The 20,298-nt window shown below is 40.8% G+C and overlaps 1 protein-coding gene across 6 annotated transcripts in view; it reads left to right on the forward strand.

Annotated features, from left to right (window-relative positions):
* SDK1 (sidekick cell adhesion molecule 1) overlaps positions 1-20,298 on the forward strand; it is a 588,002-nt gene that overhangs the window by 402,005 nt on the left and 165,699 nt on the right. For all 6 annotated transcript variants that reach the window (XM_077918733.1, XM_028706986.2, XM_077918736.1 and 3 more), the window contains exons 18-19: positions 666-847; positions 18,545-18,660. In XM_077918733.1, the coding sequence (XP_077774859.1) occupies positions 666-847; positions 18,545-18,660 (298 nt within the window). The remainder of the gene's footprint in view (positions 1-665; positions 848-18,544; positions 18,661-20,298) is intronic.

The raw sequence follows: 20,298 nt of genomic DNA on the forward strand, positions 1-20,298 counted from the left end.
AGTTTAGATGCCCCTTTATTGTAGAAACAAACCATTCTCAAAGCAGTTTACAAGACAAATAAAAGTATTAAACCACTAGTAAAAATAGTATTAACCCCCCCCCCCAAAAAAACACCAGGTAATTAAAATATTCAACTAATATTTCAAATCAACCAGAAGTTAAAAACTTGATTAAAATACATGCCAACCTTCTAGACAGACTTGCCTAAAGAAAATTGTTGGGGAGGGGGCACCAAAAAGAGTACAGCAAAGGCGCCTGTCTGATATCAGTTGGCAGAGAGTTACACAGTAAGGGTGCTGCTGCACTCAAAGATTGATTTCTAACAAACATTGATGTGAGTATGATGTGGCACCTGCAACAGAGCCAGTTGATCTGCAGCACATGTGAGTTTGGCTTCCTCTTCCTGAATAGGGTTTGGGAAAGGGAGATGATTACTACCTCTTCCAGTCCAAGTCTCCACTCAGGCCCACCACTGTTTCTGTGATTTTTGGAGGCTCTGGAGGTGGGACCAGCCAGTATTTGTCAGTTACTCCAAACCAGCAGCCTCCCCAAGTGGGTAGGACATTTCATATTGCCTGCTTAGAAAGGAAGCTGTTTTGTTAGTCCATGCATTTGCTTTAATTGAAGTAATTCGGTGCAAATGATCCTCTGTCTATATTCATAGGTATCGCCTGGCTGGCCTCCCCGGAGAGTACCAGTACAAGAACATCACCAGCGCAGAGATCAATTACTGCCTGATAAAGGACCTGATCATCTGGACTCAGTATGAAATCCAGGTTGCATCTTACAATGGAGCTGGCTTGGGAGCCTTCAGCAGGGCAGTCACCGAATATACTTTGCAAGGAGGTGAGTTCTGTCCTGGATCTCCTCTCATTGGTGACTGAAATGGCACTGGTCAATCAGCTTGTTTGCACATGGCAGTCTTGGTCAACCTGGTGCCCTCCAGATGTTTGGGACTACAACTCCCATCAACCCTGGTTTCATACTGCCATGCTGACTGGAGCAGATGAGAGTTGAGGTCCAACACATCTGGAGGGCACCAGGTTGGTGAAGGGCAGTGTATAGCTTTTAAAGTGTGTCTGTGTAGGAGGGAGGTTCTCCTGGAGGGAGGCTGTTTCTGATCCCGTTTCCAAGGAGCAAAAGTGAGTTCTGAGTAAAAGGTGATAAGAGGCCTTTTCGTGCACCAAGAAGTAGCATCTGATCAAGTGCTTCTTACCTTTCCCTTTTGTTTCATGCCAAATAGTGCATTTTTGTTGCTATTTAACCAGCAGAAGTATTTGCACAGTTTGTGTGTTCCTACTTTGTGTCTGATGTCACACCCAGACAGGTAAAAAGTAGATTAAATATATTCTGTGTTGGACCAACTGTGATAGGCCAAGGAATATAAACACTTTCAGAACTCTTCAGCAGGCACAATTTGACCTGATTAAGAGCACTGTGAAACTCCAAATGCTTACGGACCCATGTACCACTCTTAATTGGGTCATAAATACATTCTCCCCCTACTTTGTAGTGTCTCTTGTCCTTGGGATAATTACAGCAACTGCTAAGTTGTTGTTGTGTGTAGTTTTTTTTAAGGTGTTCTTGTCCAGAGTAGTGCCACTCTAATTATCATTAAAAATTTCTGAAATTAGGCTACATTAGGCTGCTGAAATTAGGCTGCCCTGGAGAGCAACAGCTGTATCCCTTCCATCCCTATCTGGAGCCAATGTCTCCTTTTTCATTGTGCATTTTCATGTGGTGACACAATTTGTTGGAGAGGGTAGGGATGGGCCAAGACATACTGCTTGTCTTGAATCCTGAAGTGGGTCCTAAAATTAGTGGGTGTAAAGATACAAAGAGGTGCCTATGCATGTGGAATGTCAGGACTGAGCTTCCACTGTTAGAGGTCACCAAAGACAAGGAAGGAGGATCCAGGAGTTGAGCTCGGGAGCTGGAGCAGAAGGACCAACCCTGGAGCCACAGACCAAGGAACACACAGAGGCACAGTAGAACCAAGAAGACCTGGTTGCTCAGGCCATTGCCAAACTGAAAGCCTTTTGGAGCTCTTCTGGTCCAGGAGAGCCTGTGGCCAGATGGGCAGAACTAGCCCAGAGCTCAGGAAGGTGCCCCAACTGTTGTTCCTATAGCTTGCCATTTGGGGCAAGTGCACATGAGAACTGAAGGCTCTCAGTTATCGCCCCACTGGCTCCCGACAGTGATTGGAATACTTCCTCCTTGCAGATTTAATGGTTGCCAAAAAAATAGCTGTGTGGCTCCAGCCTTCTGAGCCCTTTGGTCCTCTTCACGTCAAAACCCCTTTTAAGCTTCCTAATCATTGCTAAAAGCCTCTTGTGACTGAAAACGAAGCCATTGCTGCTTCCACCGATGCCCCCAAATTGCAGGCCAATGTTGAATTTTGAGCCGTAGTGAGAGTGTCACGGTCTTTGCTTTAGTGGGCTGTAAAAAGCAAGAGAGCTATTAAAACTCCCCATTGGAGACACAGTACATCAGTTACTTCATAATCAGTAAAGTGCATGTTACGGTTTTGCTGACTGGGAATAGGAGAGCAATATTATTACATGATTAAATACAGTTTGCCTTGCAAGAATATTTTTGTTTCTGTGTTTTGGTTAGGGGTGTGAGGTACGTTGAAATGCAACAGCAACTTAATGGGTCAATAAAAGGAACAACTGACTTGCCCAGGCATTTTTTTATGAGTGAAATCGGCTTGAAAGAAACAAGAGAAGCTTCTGATGCTAAGATACTGTACATGGAGGATACACAAATACAGATGCCTGTGCTGCTGTTGGGTGGTGGCTGGGGTATGTGCCTGCTCTAACCCCTGCCCCTCTAAGTCTCTGGTTCTAATGTGCTACAGCAGAGTAGGGAGTTCAGTGATAAAGGATAACCATCAATGACAGCATCTGCTGACACAGCAATACTGAGTTTTCAGACTCTGCTTCTGGGCACCTGGGAGGCATCTGGCTGGCCCCTGTTGGAGGCAGGATACTGGGCCAGATGGATTCTTGGTCTGTCCCAGCAGGGCTCTTCTTAACACAACACAAATGCACAGAACACTGTGTCAAGGTCTAGTCCTATGCACTGTAGGACACACAGAACATGGGTTGAATTAATTATTGTACTACTATTGTACTAAGGGACGTGGGTGGCGCTGTGGGTTAAACCACAGAGCCTAAGACTTGCCGATCGGAAGGTCGGCGGTTCATATCCCCGCGACAGGGTGAGCTCCCGTTGCTTGGTCCCTGCTCCTGCCAACCTAGCAGTTTGAAAGCACGTCAAAGTGCAAGTAAATAAATAGGTACCACTCCGGCGGGGAGGTAAACGGCGTTTCCGTGCGCTGCTCTGGTTCACCAGAAGCGGCTTAGTCATGCCAGCCACATGACCCGGAAGCTGTATGCCGGCTCCCTTGGCCAATAAAGCGAGATGAGTGCCGCAATCCCAGAGTCGGTCACGACTGGTCCAAATGTTCAGGGGTCCCTTTACCTTTTACTATTGTACTACTTCCACGAGTTTATTTTTTGTACCATCTCTATTTTAAATAATATTAATGTTTCTAGTTGGTTAGTAGTTTATATCTCACACTTTCCGCACATTCATGTTTCTGGGCAGCCAAACATTTGGAAACTAAAAACACAGAGCAGCATTAAGCAAAAAGTCAGAAAGAACAGAAACAGCAGAATGAAAGCAACATGTAAAATACCACTCCACAATAGCTTCAAGCGTGTGGACAGCATGGCAAAATGGAAAGTGGCATTAAACTAGGCACCAGTAGGGCTTCTTTTTCAGCCTAAGAGGTGCCGGATTGGGTTTGTGGCGATTGTGGCAAGTGCTCCCCCTAAAACAACTTTGGGTGGGTGCTCACCAGGGTCTACCGCCTCCTATGATAACATCAGTAATAGGCAGGCTCATCTGAAGAGAGGCAGTCCAAGATGTGAATAGCCCACAGACCCTAAAGCTTGTAGGGCTTTGAATGTAAGCAGCAGCACTGTGAATTGAGCTTGAAAAAGGATCGGGAGCCAGCAAAGTTGTTTGCGCATGATATCCCACAACTAAACCAGAAATATCTTTAAAGTTATAAACTAGGAATGGAAATACAATTAAAATTCCTTAAAAATCAAAGCACTCCAGACATTTTGAAAGAACCCCAAAACTATCCATAAGGAAGATTAAGTGCAACAGGCAAAGCCAATTAGGGGCAATAATAATTTAACAAATCCCCAGCTGATTTTCAAATAGCTTTGTCTGGAGAAATGTTTCAATATTTAAACAGACATAGGGTTGCATCTCCTAGCATTTCATTCATGCTGTTTCTATTTAACCACTGGACAATTTCCCCCGATTCAAATAGTCATTAAATTATTAGTGCACCTAATTGGGTTTGCCTGCTATTGATGCAGTCTTCTTTCTTTTGCTTGCCTTTAAAGACCAACCTGCTAAAATCAAGGCACTTCTCTTGTATTCTTCACTGCCAGCAAGAGCTCTATAGTGTATGAGTTTGTACCTACCATGATGTTCATTTCTTGCATTCATTTTAATCACATTCTTTTTGTTACCTTTAAGGTTTGACAGTCCCTTTCTTTTGACATTTCAGGTTGACCCAGTACCTTAGCCATTTTCCTTGGCACATTTGTTAATTTCAGTCCTCCAGTCCCTTTCCTTAAACCCGGCAATTGGCGCTAACGTAGCTTGCTTGATATTGTGTGATGTTAGTATCATCATTTATTGACCAGCTGTCTGTAGTCATTTATAAATATATAAATCCTGCGTTGCAAGTTGAAAGCTTTCCATTCTGCATTAGGGGACTGACAGAGAATGGTATTTAGAATGCAAGAGAGCGTAAAAGGCCCTGTGCCATTCTTGGGCAAGGATCTTTGACTATTTGATGGATTGTGGTTGGGTGTAGATTAAAAGCTGGACATTTGTAGTCTATTTTAATGTTAGTGCTTCATAATGTAGACAGATTACTCAGACATGGGCATTGCCATGTGATAATGTGGCCTTTATTGAACTGTGTTTGATTAGGCTTTCCCTTTGAAGTCTTCTCTGTTTGGTGTGGAAAGGGGCCAAAAGAGGAGCAAGCGGCTTGGTCTCAGTCTCATTTGAGAGATTATTAATGTCAGAGCCTCAGAGCAAAATGATGGGTTTCCCTTTATTGCTCTGCAGTTGGAGAATGTCCAGGCAATTGCTGCTTGTGACCATTTTTCACTCCCAAATAAAATAAACAGCTCCTAAATCCGGGGTGAGAATTTTAAAAAAACAAAATTTTGGCAGGCAGGGGCAAGAGAGAAGGAAGCCACATTGTATTATAAAAAGGTGGGAAAATCGAAGCTGTTGGCCTTTCCACCTTTCTGGCTTTCTTCTCTGTGCCTGCTAATATTTGTGTTAGAAGCTGAGTAGATGAATGGCCAAGGTAGGAGGACTCAAGGCCCATCAAAGAAATGTCCTCCTTCTCCCTGGCTGCTATAATGGCGTCTGTCTGATAAGGAGAGCCCTTCAGGGTCAGACCAAACTGGGACCCCCTTCAGTCCAGCATCCTGTTTCCTATAGAGGCCAGCCAGATGCCTCTAGGTCCAGGAAGTCAAGAAACAGAACATGAAGCCTGTAGCCCTCTTCGTTTGCAGTTCCCTACCTCCAAACAGTTGTGTTGCATGTAGCCATCATGACTATTAGCCATGGATAGACTTATCCTCCATAGGTGGTATTCAGCTAAGTTTTACTAATAGCAGACCTACTGAAGTTAATGAAAATGACTGTTAAGCCTGTTAATTTCAATATATCTACTCTGAGTATAAGCTTAATTGAATCCTACCCCTTAAGTTTATCGAATGCCATTTTAAAGCCATCTGGGTGCCTGCCTCTTACAAGGGCCATTCTGCTTTCAGTTCATCTTCACAGGCAGACAGCTGGGAAGCTGAAGCTGGTGCTCATTTGTTTTTCTTTAAAGAAGTTGCCAGGGTGGCTGTACACTTTATTTTTCATAATTCTGATAAAAAGCAGTTTCCTACAATCCTACAAGATCAGAATACCATGAGGGAGCATTAAATATCCCAGGAGATCCTGTGAATAAGAATGTGCACTGTAAATTCCTCCAGGTAGACCCTTGGCATCTAGGAGTTCATCAAGTTCAGTTATAAGAAAGTGCAAGGAGAAGACCAGCACACCAAATTCCTTTCACAATCTTAATCATCCATCTCAATTGACTTGTGTAAGCCCTTGAGACAATACATGCTGGCAAGTAGAAACCTCCACAAATGTGCTGCCAAGCATTCAAGACTTGAACACACAGGGAACCACTTCACACTAGGTCACCCTATTAGGGTATATAGCCCAGTGTGGTGCACTCTGACTGGCAACGGCTTGCCAGGCTCTCAGGTTGGAGAATCTTTCTGACATCTGGTCCCTGGTCCCTGAGAAGGACTGTAGAAATTTAGGAGTCTACCATTCTAAAGGAATAGCCAAGCCATGAAGAGCTCAAGAAGACAGGAACCTGCCAGAAAAATGGCAACTACTGCTGTTCTTAACAGAGCAGTTGTTTAGTGCCAACACAATAATATCACTTAGGTTCTCTTGAGAGACTTGCTGGCACAGCATTAAAGCAGAGTAGTCCTGAGTTCAGAGGAGCTGACTCTCTGAACCTGAAAAGCCTTTTCAGAGTGGTGTTCAGCACAGCTCTTTGACCTTACATATGTTTGCTATCATTCATTACAACTGCTCTTTCCTCCTCTGATGTCCCCTCAGACTTGTGCTTATTTGTTTTTGGCACAAAGAAGACTGTGGCCCACATGCTGTTTTTACTGGTATTTGCATATGCAAAATTAGGATCTCAGATACACTTGTGTGAAAAGTTTATTAGTGGGACATTTCAAATTTACCTAGGAGGGCCCAATGATCTTTTTTCCTTGTTTTTGCCTGTGGTGTTTGGATGACTTTTTCCTCACTATATATTTCTGAAATTTAGAAACCTCTTCTTGATGCAAAAGCAAATTTAGATCTTCATCCATTATTAAAACATGTTTCATTGCGTGAAGTCTAGTTTATACGATAAGAAGAGGGTATTCATATCAGTCTTGGAGACTTCTTTCCTGGAGTATTTCCCTGCCTGGGAAAACCTGATAAGAAATGGGACATGGTGAGTTATTGAGCTTCTCAAGTACACTGAGACACTGACATTATGGCATCAACAATGGTCATGTAAATCAACTTCTGTTGTGCCTGATCTTTGGCCATACTGTTGGGAATGGGTGTGCAACAACATCTCAAGATCCACCTTTCACATTCCCCACCCCTGATGCAAACTATTCTTTAAAAAGCTGTTCCTGGTAAGAAGGACAAAGTCCAGAAATTGAACAAATGGGACTTCCGGTCGGTGCCAGCGCTTAATGGCGGTCCTACCTCCGAGCTCCGGAGAAGGACTGCTCCGCAAGTTCGGGTCTTACCCGCTACGGCGAGCGGGGGACCCCTAAAATCTCAGGCGCGGAAGCCTGAGAGCAAGGAGACTCGGTGGGCACCTTTGCGCCCCCCGGTACTGTGAAAGAGCCTTTTTAAAGGCTCCGGAGCGGCATCGGGAGTGAGCGCGGTGCTGAGAGTCGCTGCCCAGCCTGCGGAGTGAAGCCGCGTCGCCATTAGCGGAGAGCGCCGATTCCTTCCTGAAAAGAAAATCTGGACTGGATTCCCGTGAGTAAGAAGGGAAAAAATTAGGAACCTTTAAAAATTGAAAATTTGGCTGAAAACGGGAGGGCAAAAAATAAGGAAGTCTGCCCCCCCCGGACTGCAGGAATTTAAAGCAACGAAAGACCTCGCTGCAGTTATTAGAGACTTAGTTGCGAACTGTCAAACCTGAGCTGTTAAAAGTATCTCTCCCCTCCAGATTGGCAGGAGAAGGGGGAAAAAAGACAGTCTTGCGAAGATACTTTTAATTTAAAGGGAAACAAAGTTTTTCACTGCTCTGATCCCCGGGACGACCTGCCAGGACTTAACACCGGGAAAACTGTTCTTTAAAACAACTTTGAAGTGGATATAGACTATACCTTAAATGGTGGAAAAATTTTAAGACATTTAAGATTTAAATGGGACTTTGTTACTGATATTGGACTAACCAAATTTAAATTGGAGAAAAAGTTTTACAACTTTAATGGCGGACTTGAGATTTTCTACATCCGGCTTTCTGTCTCTTTGTTGTTTCTAACTTGGAAACTTTTAACTGCTCCCTCTTGAGGGCTAAGAGGGAAAAATTGTAAAGTAACTGACTAATACTGGGATTTTCCATTGCAAGTTTTTCCTGTGAGAACGGCCTTGGGATATGAGTGGCACGGCAGAGGAGATAAGAACCAGATCTAAAGCTAAACTAACACAAAAGAAAAGAGGCTCAATCTCTGGCAACACAGTGCCTGCACCAGACACTGGGACAGCAGCATCAATGGAACCTATGACACAGGCACTGCTTAAAATAAATCAATCCCTTGAGGCCTTAACAAAGCAATCAGCAGAAAATTCAAAGAAATTGACAGAACTTACAGCAAGATTGGATTTGAATACCACATCAGTGGCAACAAATACAGAATCTATAAATAGACTGATTCAGGAATCTTCAGAAACAAGGAAAATTGCAGAGAGTGCAAAATCTGTCGCAGGTGAGACACAGGAAAGACTTGTGCCGATTGAGAAAAAGGTGAATGAGCATGAAGCGGCCCTCTCCTTACTGGAATTACAACGGAAAGAACGAAATCTGAAATTTAGACAGGTTCCAGAGAAAGAAGAGGACAATCTGGCGGAATTTCTCACAGAGGCAATTCTGGAAAATTGGCAAGAAGATCTGGAGGAAGATGAAGTGGGGATAACAACTGCTTTCAGACTTGGTAGAAAGCAAAGCAAGAAGTCAAGGGATTGTCTGATTACCTTTAGAACCAAAGAGGAAAGAGACAAGATACTGAACCTTCATTATCAAAAAGCTTTGGTGATTGGAAACATTCAAGTCCAAATCTTTAAGGACATCCCTAAATGCATCTTGGAAGTGAGGACCTTTTATAGAGATCTTGCCAATTTGCTGAGGAAGAACTTCATACCTTTCAGGTGGGAATTCCCACAGGGGTTGTCCTTTAACTACAAAGGGAAGAAAGTAAGAATAAGAACAGTACAGGAGAAAGAGTACTTTTTGGAGAGAAACCTAGAGGACCTACAGAAAGGTACGGTGGATCCGGCAAGAGAAGGGCAAGGATTAACACCAGAAGGAGGAGGGCTAACAGACATTGCAAATCTATCATTTGGACTACCACAACTGCCAACTGAAGAGGAAGAAAAACTTGGAGCAGTCGGAGGATCAAACATTTAACAAACAAAATGTCTCTGCAACTTCTAAGCTGGAATTGCAACGGTTTGAACCATCCCAGAAAAAAACGACAGGTTTTCCACATTTTGAAAAGGGAACAACTGGATCTGATATGTCTACAGGAAACTCACATAACTAGAGCACACAGGAAATTGTTGGTGAACAAAAGACTGGGACAAGAATTTATATCTTCCGATAAAGTAAAAAAGAGAGGAGTAGTGATTTATGCAAAGGAAAAATTGGACCCAAAGTTAAAATTTAAGGATGAAGAAGGAAGATACCTGGCAATTGAAGTACAGATCCAGGGGGGAAAATATTTGATAATTGGAGTATATGCACCAAATGATGGGAAGGCAGAATTTTTTAAGAAGTTGCATGAGACCTTACTAGATTATCTCGACTGCAAAATAATAATGATGGGGGACATGAATGGAGTGGTTTCTACAAACATGGACAAGGCACAAAGACAGACAATATCTAAAGAAGGAAGATTACCAAAGACTTTCTTCGAGATGACGGAAAATATGGACTTGATTGATATTTGGAGAACAAAGAATCCTCTCGAGAGAGAGGGAACTTTTTTCTCGGAATCTAAAATGACATGGACGAGAATCGACCAAATCTGGGTATCTAGTGTGATGGCTACAAAGATTAAAAAAGTAGAAATCTGCCCAAAAACCTGCTCCGACCATAATGCCGTAAAGATGGAAATGAAAATGACAACAACTGGATCCTTTAGATGGAGAATGAATGACTCCCTATTTAGAGATGAACAATTCTGTATAAAGGCCCTAAAGACATTGAAAGATTACTTCGAGATAAATTTGAGAACAGATGTGGAAAAAAGAACAATTTGGGACGCAAGTAAAGCCGTGATGAGAGGCTTCCTGATACAACAGAATTCAATCAAGAGGAAAAAGCAAAATGAAAGGAAAGAAAGAATTTTAGAAAAAATGAAGGAAGGAGAAAAGAAACTGAGGTCAAAACCAAAGTCTCAAGAAATTTTGAGAGAAATAAAATATTATCAGACGCAATATATGGAACTGACAAATCAAGAGATAGAATGGAAAATTAAACAAATGAGACAAAGGACTTTTGAGTCTGCAGATAAGTGTGGGAAGCTCCTTGCATGGCAATTGAAAAAGAGACAAAAATTGAACACAGTTACTTGTTTGGAGATAGAGGGAAAGAATGTTCATAAGCCAAATGAGATAAGTAACTGTTTCCAAAGTTTTTTTAGGAAATTATACACACAAGGGCCAGTAAATGAACAAGAAATAGAAGAATTTCTTAAAAATTATGGACTACCGAAAATTCCAGAACAGGGCAAGTTGATTTTGAATGAGAAAATAACAGAACAGGAAATAGAGGAGGCCATACAAAAGGCACAACTGGGAAAGTCTCCAGGACCAGACGGACTGACGGCTAGATATTATAAAGCTTTGAGAGAAGGTCTAGTGCAACCACTAAAAGAAGTTTGCAATGAAATATTGGAGGGGAAAAAGGCACCTGAAACGTGGAAAGAGGCTTTTATCTCACTTATACCAAAGACCGAGACTGAAAAGAACCAGGTTAAGAACTACCGCCCGATATCATTATTAAATGTGGATTACAAAATTTTTGCAGACATTTTAGCAAAAAGACTGAAGAAAGTATTGACAGGTGAGATTCATAAGGATCAATCTGGCTTTCTCCCGGGTAGACACATGTCTGACAATGTGAGGAACATAATAGACATTGTGGAACTGTTGGAAATGAACATTAACAGAAAAGCGGTTTTGATTTTTGTGGACGCGGAGAAAGCCTTTGACAATATTTGTTGGAGCTTTATGAAAAAGAATCTCCAAGGGATGGGGGTAGGCCAAGGTTTTGAAAATGGTATAGGTGCAATTTATTCTGAGCAGAAGGCAAAGCTAATTGTGAACAATGTGGTAACGGAAGAGATAGCCATAGAGAAAGGAACACGACAGGGATGCCCTATTTCCCCCCTACTTTTTATACTAGTTCTGGAGGTTTTGTTAAATATGATTAGAAAGGACCAGTTGGTTAAAGGAATTCAGGTCGGAGCGAAAGAGTATAAATTAAGGGCATTTGCAGATGACCTAGTTTTGACTTTGCAACAGCCAATCACTAGTACAAAAAGAGTTTTAGAACTGATCGAGATATTTGGTCAAGTTGCAGGATTTAAGCTGAACAAACAAAAAACTAAAGTATTGGAAAAAAACCTAACAAATGAAGAAAAAGAGACATTCCAGAATGAAACAGGTTTGGAGATAGCAAAAAAAGTGAAGTACCTGGGGGTGAATTTGACATCGAAAAATGTGAATCTTTTTAAAGATAATTATGATAAATGTTGGACAGAAGTTAAGAAAGATTTAGACATATGGTCAAGGCTGAAACTTTCCTTGTTAGGCAGAATTGCTGTTATCAAAATGAATGTATTGCCTAGAATGTTATTTCTGTTTCAGACATTACAAATAATAGACAAGATGGACTGTTTCAAGAGGTGGCAGAAAGACATATCGAAATTTGTTTGGCAGGGCAAAAAGCCAAGAATAAAATTTAAGACATTAACAGATGCGAAAGATAGAGGGGGTTTTGCCCTGCCGGACTTAAGACTCTACTATGAATCAGCAGCGTTTTGCTGGTTGAAAGATTGGCTGCTCCTCGAGAATACAGACATTTTGGACCTTGAAGGATTTGACAACAGATTTGGTTGGCATGCATATATATGGTATGACAAGGTAAAATTGCATAAAGGTTTTAAGAACCATATGGTGAGGAAAGCTCTGTATAATGTTTGGATTAAGTATAAAGACCTGTTTGAAAGCAAAACCCCCAGGTGGTTGTCACCAATGGAAGCAAAAGAGGTGAAAAAATTGAATATGGGTTCTAATTGGCCTAAATATTGTGAAATTATAGAACAAGATGGTGAAAATGTAAAATTGCAGAGTTTTGAGAAACTGAAATTTAAGGTGAGAGATTGGTTACATTATCGACAGATAAATGAAGTATTTAAACAGGACAGAAAGAAAGGCTTCCAGGTGGAGAAGTCAAAATTAGAAACAGAACTGTTAGAACCCAATACTAAAAATTTGTCAAGAATGTACAACTTGCTGTTGAAATGGAATACTCAAGATGAAATGTTGAAATCTAATATGATTAAATGGGCACAGGACATTGGGCATGACATTGAATTTGCAGACTGGGAGCAGTTATGGACCACTGGTGTTAAATTTACGGCATGCAATGCCTTAAAAGAAAACATTATGAAAATGATCTACAGGTGGTACATGACTCCTGCTAAGTTAGCAAAGATCTATCATTTGCCCAATAACAAGTGTTGGAAGTGCAGTGAAACGGAGGGAACCTTCTATCACCTTTGGTGGACCTGCCCGAAGATTAAGGCTTTCTGGGAAATGATCTATAATGAAATAAAAAAAGTTCTGAAGAGAACGTTTGTTAAAAAACCAGAGGCCTTCCTCTTGGGTATGGTGGGCCAAATGGTGCCAAAGAAGGATAGGACATTTTTTATGTACGCCACCACAGCAGCAAGAATTCTTTTAGCAAAGTATTGGAAGACGCAAGATTTACCCACGTTGGAAGAATGGCAGACGAAGGTGATCGACTATATGGGACTGGCAGAGATGACTGGCAGAATTCGAGACCGGGGGAAAGAGGCGGTGGATGAAGATTGGAACAAATTTAAAGTTTATCTTAAAAATTGTTGTAATTTGGAAAATTAGGGGCTCAGAGTTATAAGAGATAAAGAACTACAGTTGTATTAATAACTAACTGAAGTTAAATACATGAAATATATTTAAGCTATGATCAGAGGGTTGCTGAAAAATCTTGAAACAAGAATGCAGAAAAGGGGTGGTATGGGGAAGTCATGTTTTTGCTTGTTTATGTCTATGTTTTTGTTTTGTTTATTCTTTATTTATGGAAAACTAATAAAAATTTATTATAAAAAAAAAAAAAAAAAAAAAAAAAACAGAAATTGAACAAATGAAAAGTGCTATGTGGCTTGCAGATCAATATGACCTGGACAGTTTACATGAATGACCATTTATCCTAAGAGAAAGCGCTCCGAGGGTTGCCTGCTACAACTCCAGAGTGCTGGTCTAAGGAAGCGATCAGTGTTGGTTCAAATGACCATATCTTCCTGTTTCTCTCTGGCTTAGTCTCCAGTAGAATGGTGGATTTTCAGAGCATCCTGGTAGGGGCTACTTGGAGTAAAACAGTCTACATCCACCTCATTCTGGTTGCTAAATGGCTTGTTGAGAAGTGAATGCTTTTTAAAAAAAAATAATAACCCCTTATATAAGATTTCTAAGCCTTCCAAACCTAGTCCACCTTTTCAGTTGGGATTCCCTGGAGGACTGCTGGGAATTCGTTGTTTTCCTGGAGGTGCTGTGAAACTTTCATTGTAGAGATCCCCAGTGTTTCTCAAAATAATTCCAGTTCCTAAATTGCATAGGAGTGGTGAACCATGTGGGTTAAAATTTGTTTGCATTTGTAGTAAAGAAAAGTGTAGAAATGCCCAAAGACTACATTTCAAATAGCAAGTGCTCTCATTCATTTTTTGAAATGCAGAACCTACATGCTTTAGGGGAGAGGCATGCAGTAATCTGCTGCTCCCATAAACAGATGCACCAGAAAGCACACTTCAGTTATAACTGTGGGTGCGCTGCTAAGCTTACAGTCCAAATAGTCAAGCAGATTTGCAAATAAGTTTCTGTTGAAAATCTGGGGAATCCATGAAATATATGTGCTTAGAATTGTGGAGTATGTACCACAGTGTATATTCTAAGCTAGTCCTTAAAGAGAAAAATTGAAACCTTGGAAAGTGACAAACCTGAAATCCGAAGAGGCTGCCATGTTTGGAGGTAGAAACTGACAGATTAAGGTGTCAAAACATTATTTGGAGACCTTTCAAGCCTATGCTGAGTGCTCATCTTTAAAATTGCTCTTCTTCCTTTCTTCATGTTCACAAGTAGCTAGTCACAGCAGTAATATGTTTGGCCTAAATCCCTTCCCGTTTTCCCCTTACCTTTCTGCCAGAGGCCACTGAATGCCTTTTATTCACAACTGCCTGTCCTGACCTTTTCTGCTAAGAACAGTTTTAGAATGCTACATAATAACTTGTAGGTTGACCAGCTGAGTTCTAATGCATTTCCAGCTAAGTGAACTTTATCAGGAGGAATGTAAAAGGTTGGTTCTGTCACAGCAGCTCTGCTATGCAATTTGTGGGGATTCCTCAAGCCAACCACAAGAAAGCTGCACACACCTGGGGAAACAAGTTCAGATTTGTTTTGGTTCGGTTTGCCAAACCTGCAGTTGTGATGGGAAGGACTGCATTTGTGCAGCACAAAAGGGAAGGGCTGGCACGCACTCCACTCTGAGAAATCCACATAAAATGCAGGATTGCCACCCTTCATTTAAAATGTAACACTGCAACAGCAGAGAACCTGCATAAGCAACGCTGACACAAACCCTACATATAGTAAGTAAAATAGAAACATCGCCACCCCCCCACCCATCTTCCACCCCTCCACCTCTTTCCCCCTTTTCTTCCTAATGTCTCAACAAATGAAACTGATTTGTAAAAATGTTACATGGGGGGAAAAACACGAGAGAGAGACATTGCACACACTTTTGTAAATCAACAAAATCTTTAATAAAAAAACCAAACAAAATAAATAAATAAAATGTAACACTGCAACTTTCCATGGAGTTCAAATGGCACTTTTGCTGATAAATCCATTAATATGGATATTTATACTCCTGTACACAAAAGATGCTTATGCACATTAGTCAGTCTTGTTTTATCCATGTATGAAATGCATTCATTGAGATTCAGAAGTTGATTTTTCTCTGAAAGAAATAATTATGCCATAAATTATTATTTCTTGAGCTGCCATTTTTCCACACATGGTTTTATCTCCCCCTCCCCTCCCCCCTTCTCATGACAGGCATCCTTTAAGCCGCAGTGCTTCTTCTTCTGAGTTCAAAAACATCACCTTCTCACAAAACCAGAACATTTTCCATTTTGAAATAGAGGAAAACAGCACTGAGTTTGCCACATTCTTGTAGATGTTGTCATCAAATACTTTGGTATCTTTGCCTGGGCACTTTTTTTAGCTTCCAAAAGTAAGGGTAATGAACAGAAACTTTGTTTGCATGTTGCATTCTTTCATGACATTCTGAGTTCCTTTACCACAGTTGGTCCCTAAAGGTAGCACATCCTCTTCCTCAAAGTGCTTCAGAATTCTCAAAGAAAAAGGTGACGCTCAGAGGTGTGCAGTGTGCAGGCAGCAGGAAAATGCTTAAGAATGACTTCTGTAGGCAAGCTCTGTGGGAAACGCTTTCAGAACCTTCAGTCTAGCATCCGCCAGGAAGTCACTGACTTTTTCAAAGTGTGAGGCAGGACTCCCCAAGGAGGTAAAACTGCTTACAGTCCCTTCCGTAACAGTCTCCCCCTTGTCCAGCAACTGGCATATTTATCACTTCAGAAACCCACTCAATGCAATAGAAGTGACCCTACCATAAAGGGATGGTGACAATGGAAAACATCGTGTGACAGATGTTGGGGACCATAAATGGCTGTACAACAGAAAACAGATCCTGAATCACAGGAAAGTTCTCATGTGTAAATCCCATTTGAAATGAAATGTTTGTGCTCTTGCTCAGGCCCCACTCAATAGGCACAGGAGAACTTCCCAATATTTTTAGATCTGTTTTAAATATGTTTTTGTGATTTTATTGTTGTATTTTTTATGTGCTTACAAACTGCTTTGGGACTTTTTAGCAGGAAGTGAAAGACAGGTTTAATAAGCTAGTAGATTGTGCCCCTTGTTAACTAAGGCTATGCCCCTATACCCTCTTAACCTAAGAGTAAGTACCACTCCCAAGAACTTGCTTCTAAATTGATTGGGATTGGACTATTAATGGACATTGAAATGTCTTGGACCAGCCCTGCAAGTGGCTTTATGACTTATTTGGCACATGCACACACACACACAGAGAGAGTTTTATTTTACTGATGATAAATTAAGCAAGACTTTTAGTCTTTTTTAAAACTTACTGCTTCCACCAAGGTCTCTTCTCTGGAAACACACAGTAGTCTGTTAGCTTCACACTTTTCTTTTGCTCCTCTTTTATACTCTCTCTATTTACTTTCTTTTCCTGAAAAAGTAATGTACACACACCTCCAGAACCATTACGGCAAAGCGTAGGAAGAGGCAACAGTAGGCAGTAGCTGTTCAGGACCACGGACAGTTCACTGTAGTTTAGATACAAATCAAAGGTGTACTGAATGCAAAGCAAATGGACAAGATATGAGCTTGCAGTCCTGCCAAATCTTATGTAACCCTGTGGCGAGGTGAATGTCTCCTCAGACTGGGTCCACATCCAGTCCCATGTGGCTTTGCTCCAGCATGGGAGAGAAGCCACCTTCTGATCCTGAACATGATGTGAAAGCATAGGGACATATTCAGATGGTTCTGGGAACAAGTTTTTGGCTTCAAAGGATGGGGACAAACCAATCCTCTCCTCAAGTGCAGAGGACAGGAGGCATTCTCTTCCTTAGAGGTTCTCTTCCTCCTTTGTGGGAATCTCTATTGGGGTGGTTACTTCATAAACTTTCTCCCTTGGTGTTCCCAAAACCTCTGTGTTTTCCAGTAACGGGGGCCTGAACTCTAGGGCGTGATATAATTTTCACAATTCTTTGATGATGTCAAGGAAAGTTGGGAGTGGGTTTTAGGAAGGATGCCATATGTAAAGCTTTACCATGCACCATCAGAACATTATTATGTCAATTGATCACTGGGGAAAATATTTGAACCCTTCTCCAAAGGCATCCTGAGCAAGATATACTCCACTGGATATGAGAGTAGCACAAAATGTCCTTTGATTCCAGAAAGCCTTGTGATTAATCATACATGCAGTGACTTCAGGAATCAGTTTCAGGTTGTGGAATTAAAGTGATGGATGACTTCTGTTACTGTAGTCTTGTACACACATAACTTATCCTCAATTTAAGAGTGCAGATGACCAATGAGGACTGATGCTATCTAGTCAAGAATCTTTTTACCAATTATGGCATCCATATTGTCCACAGTTTTCTTCTTATTCAAGTAGGTTACAGCAGATATGACTCATCATGCAAAAATTGACATACAAGTTCAATATAAACTTCTCACATTTTTATGAGTGTATTATAGAATAGTTGTTCTCAACTCTCTGTGATTAGAAGAGTTAACAATCCAAGTAAACGGATCAAATTAGGGCATTATCCTCATTTTGGGGCACAACCTGCCAAGCACTGCTTTGGTCAGCCATCAGTCGTTTGCAACTATAGTTGTTATATTGCACCAAGAATCCTTATGAATAGGTGAAGTTTAATTTGGGAGTTCTAACGATTGTTTTAAAAGTTACTGTTTTTCACTTTTGTTAAGGTCCTTCTTAGTTTATAAATAAAATGCTATAGGGAATATCATTCCAACTGTCCAGTGTACACTGATGTAATGCATTATTTGTTTGAAACTGTGTAATTTAGGCTGCAGTCGTATGCAAACATGCTTACATGTGGGTAAGCCTCATTTAACTTAATGAGATGTTTCCAAGTAATTTTGCATAGGGTTGGACAGTTAGTTCCCTAATATAAGAGAGCAAACGTTGTTCTAGGGCCAAATATATACATATATATTTATATATAATATCCCATTATTAACAAGCATATAAAGGAAAACACAATTCAAGTATGAACATACAAGAAATTTGCTGATTTCCTGAGAGAGGTTGTAGGGTTGCTGTTGGTCTGTGAGAGTTTCTTCTTGAAACTGCAGGTTCCCATTACAGCCATGGATAATTGAGAGAGATGTATTCACCCATCACCATCTGTGCTTCTATCTTAGGTCTTTGGGGAAAACCTCATCTGTAGAATAATAATCCACAAGAACCATTTCATCTCTTCCCCTGCCTGTTGAAGGAATCTCCAAACAGAAAATGAGAAATAACCCAATTAACTTTCTTTTAAAGTCACCACTGACTATCGGAAACATAAATCACAGGTCTCTCTTCAAACCACTGTTATTTGCTTTGAATCATGAGTGGCGGCTAAAGGTTTCTTCTTTTTCACTTCTCCTTTTTTCCATTTCTTCTCCCTGCCTGCAATCAATTTTACTTTGTTGTCTTCCTGACTGGTGTTCCAGTGCCTACAGCTCCTCCACAGAACATCCAAGCAGAAGCAGTGAACTCTACCACCATCCAATTCTTCTGGAACCCTCCTCCACAGCAATTCATCAATGGGATCAATCAGGGATACAAGGTTTGAAATTATTATTATTATTTTAAATTAAATTTATATTCAGCCCTTCATTCAAAGACCACGAGACAGTTTATTTTTTTTCCATAAAATTATAGATTTATTAAATTGAATGCATTTTAAATTTAAATTAAAAATTTAATTTTTAAATTATCTGTTTATTTACTTTATTAAATAAATTTACTTTATAAGTAAGCTTTATTAATGTTTGGCATGCCAGTCATGACTTACTGTGATGTAGTTCTACAGATATAAGAAACTGGATTGTTATCGTTTGTATTTCTGATTGATTGATTGTATTTCTGAATATGCTTGTTGCATATTTGTTGTCTCAAAAGGTATACCTTTGGGTGATTTTTGGCATCATGTTTACCAAGTACCATAGTGGAGACAAGTTCTCCTGTAGATTTCCAGAGTGCGATCCATCCATCTATCTGTCTAATAATACACACATACGTATTTGGGAGAACCTTTAGAGACTTTCCAAGCATTAGTACTCTGTTCTTCAACCCCAAAGGCTTTGCAGCTTATATACAGTTAATTAAAGACAGAACCTATCCACAGACATACACTATAAAAGACACAGCGAAAAGGGGAAAGGGGCAGGGAGGGAAGAGGGAAAAATAAAACTCAGGGACCAGTTCTTAAAAGTAAATAGTAATTTGTACATTGCCCAGTTGGAATGAAACAGTTCAGGGGCAAAAAGTACTTGTTGAAGCTGGTCCTTCTGCAGGGCTGAAGAAATGAAGCCTGCTTCCCATCTCTCCCACTCAGATATCTAAAAACTATAACCACTTGTGATCCAGTGAATGTGATGGTGGTTCAATCTGACAGGCCTGGATTCAAGTACTCATTAGACAATTAAGGATCTGAAAGACTGCATTTACCCCAAAGACCATGAGACTCTTGATAAGAAGCTGAAGAGCCTTGGGACACAGACGGTTTTTCCACTACTCCTTCCTGTTAACAGTCATGGCCCAGGAAGAGAGAAGAAAATACTGGAAGTAAACCACTGGCTGTGTGGGTGGTGTCTTTAGAAAAGGTTTGGCTTCCTGAACCATGGTCTCTGCTTCTTCAGGGAAGGACTTCTGGCAAGAGATGAGTTGCACCTCACAACAGTTGGCAAGAATGTGTTTGCTAAGAGTCTCGCGAAACTGATCAGAAGGTGACGGCGAACACCTGGTACTGGGGAGAATAGCTTTATTGATGCACGGGAAACTGAGGTGGTGCTTCAGAAACCTGATAAAGTGCAGGAAACTACAAGAAGGAAGCAGCTGGAGGGAATGACTCATGATTTCAATTGTCTTTTTACTAATGCACAAAGTATGGAAAACAAGCAAGATGAATTTGAGCTCTTAATGCAGGATACCAAATACGAACTAATAGGCATCATTGGAACTTAGTGGGTTGAGACTCATGGCTAGAATGCAAAAATTAAGGGATATAACCTATTCAAAAGGAATAGACCAAACAGGAAGGGGAAGTAGCATTATATGTAAATAGTGTGTACACTTGCGAGGAGATCCATGACATGGAACATGGAAGGCAGACTGAGAGCATATGGATAAAAAAAATGTAGGAGAGGGAAATAATCATAGAATCATAGAATCATAGAGTTGGAAGAGAACACAAGGGCCATCG

This window comes from Podarcis muralis, chromosome 14 (genome assembly GCF_964188315.1).
Source record: "Podarcis muralis chromosome 14, rPodMur119.hap1.1, whole genome shotgun sequence".
Taxonomy (NCBI): Eukaryota; Metazoa; Chordata; class Lepidosauria; order Squamata; family Lacertidae; genus Podarcis; species Podarcis muralis.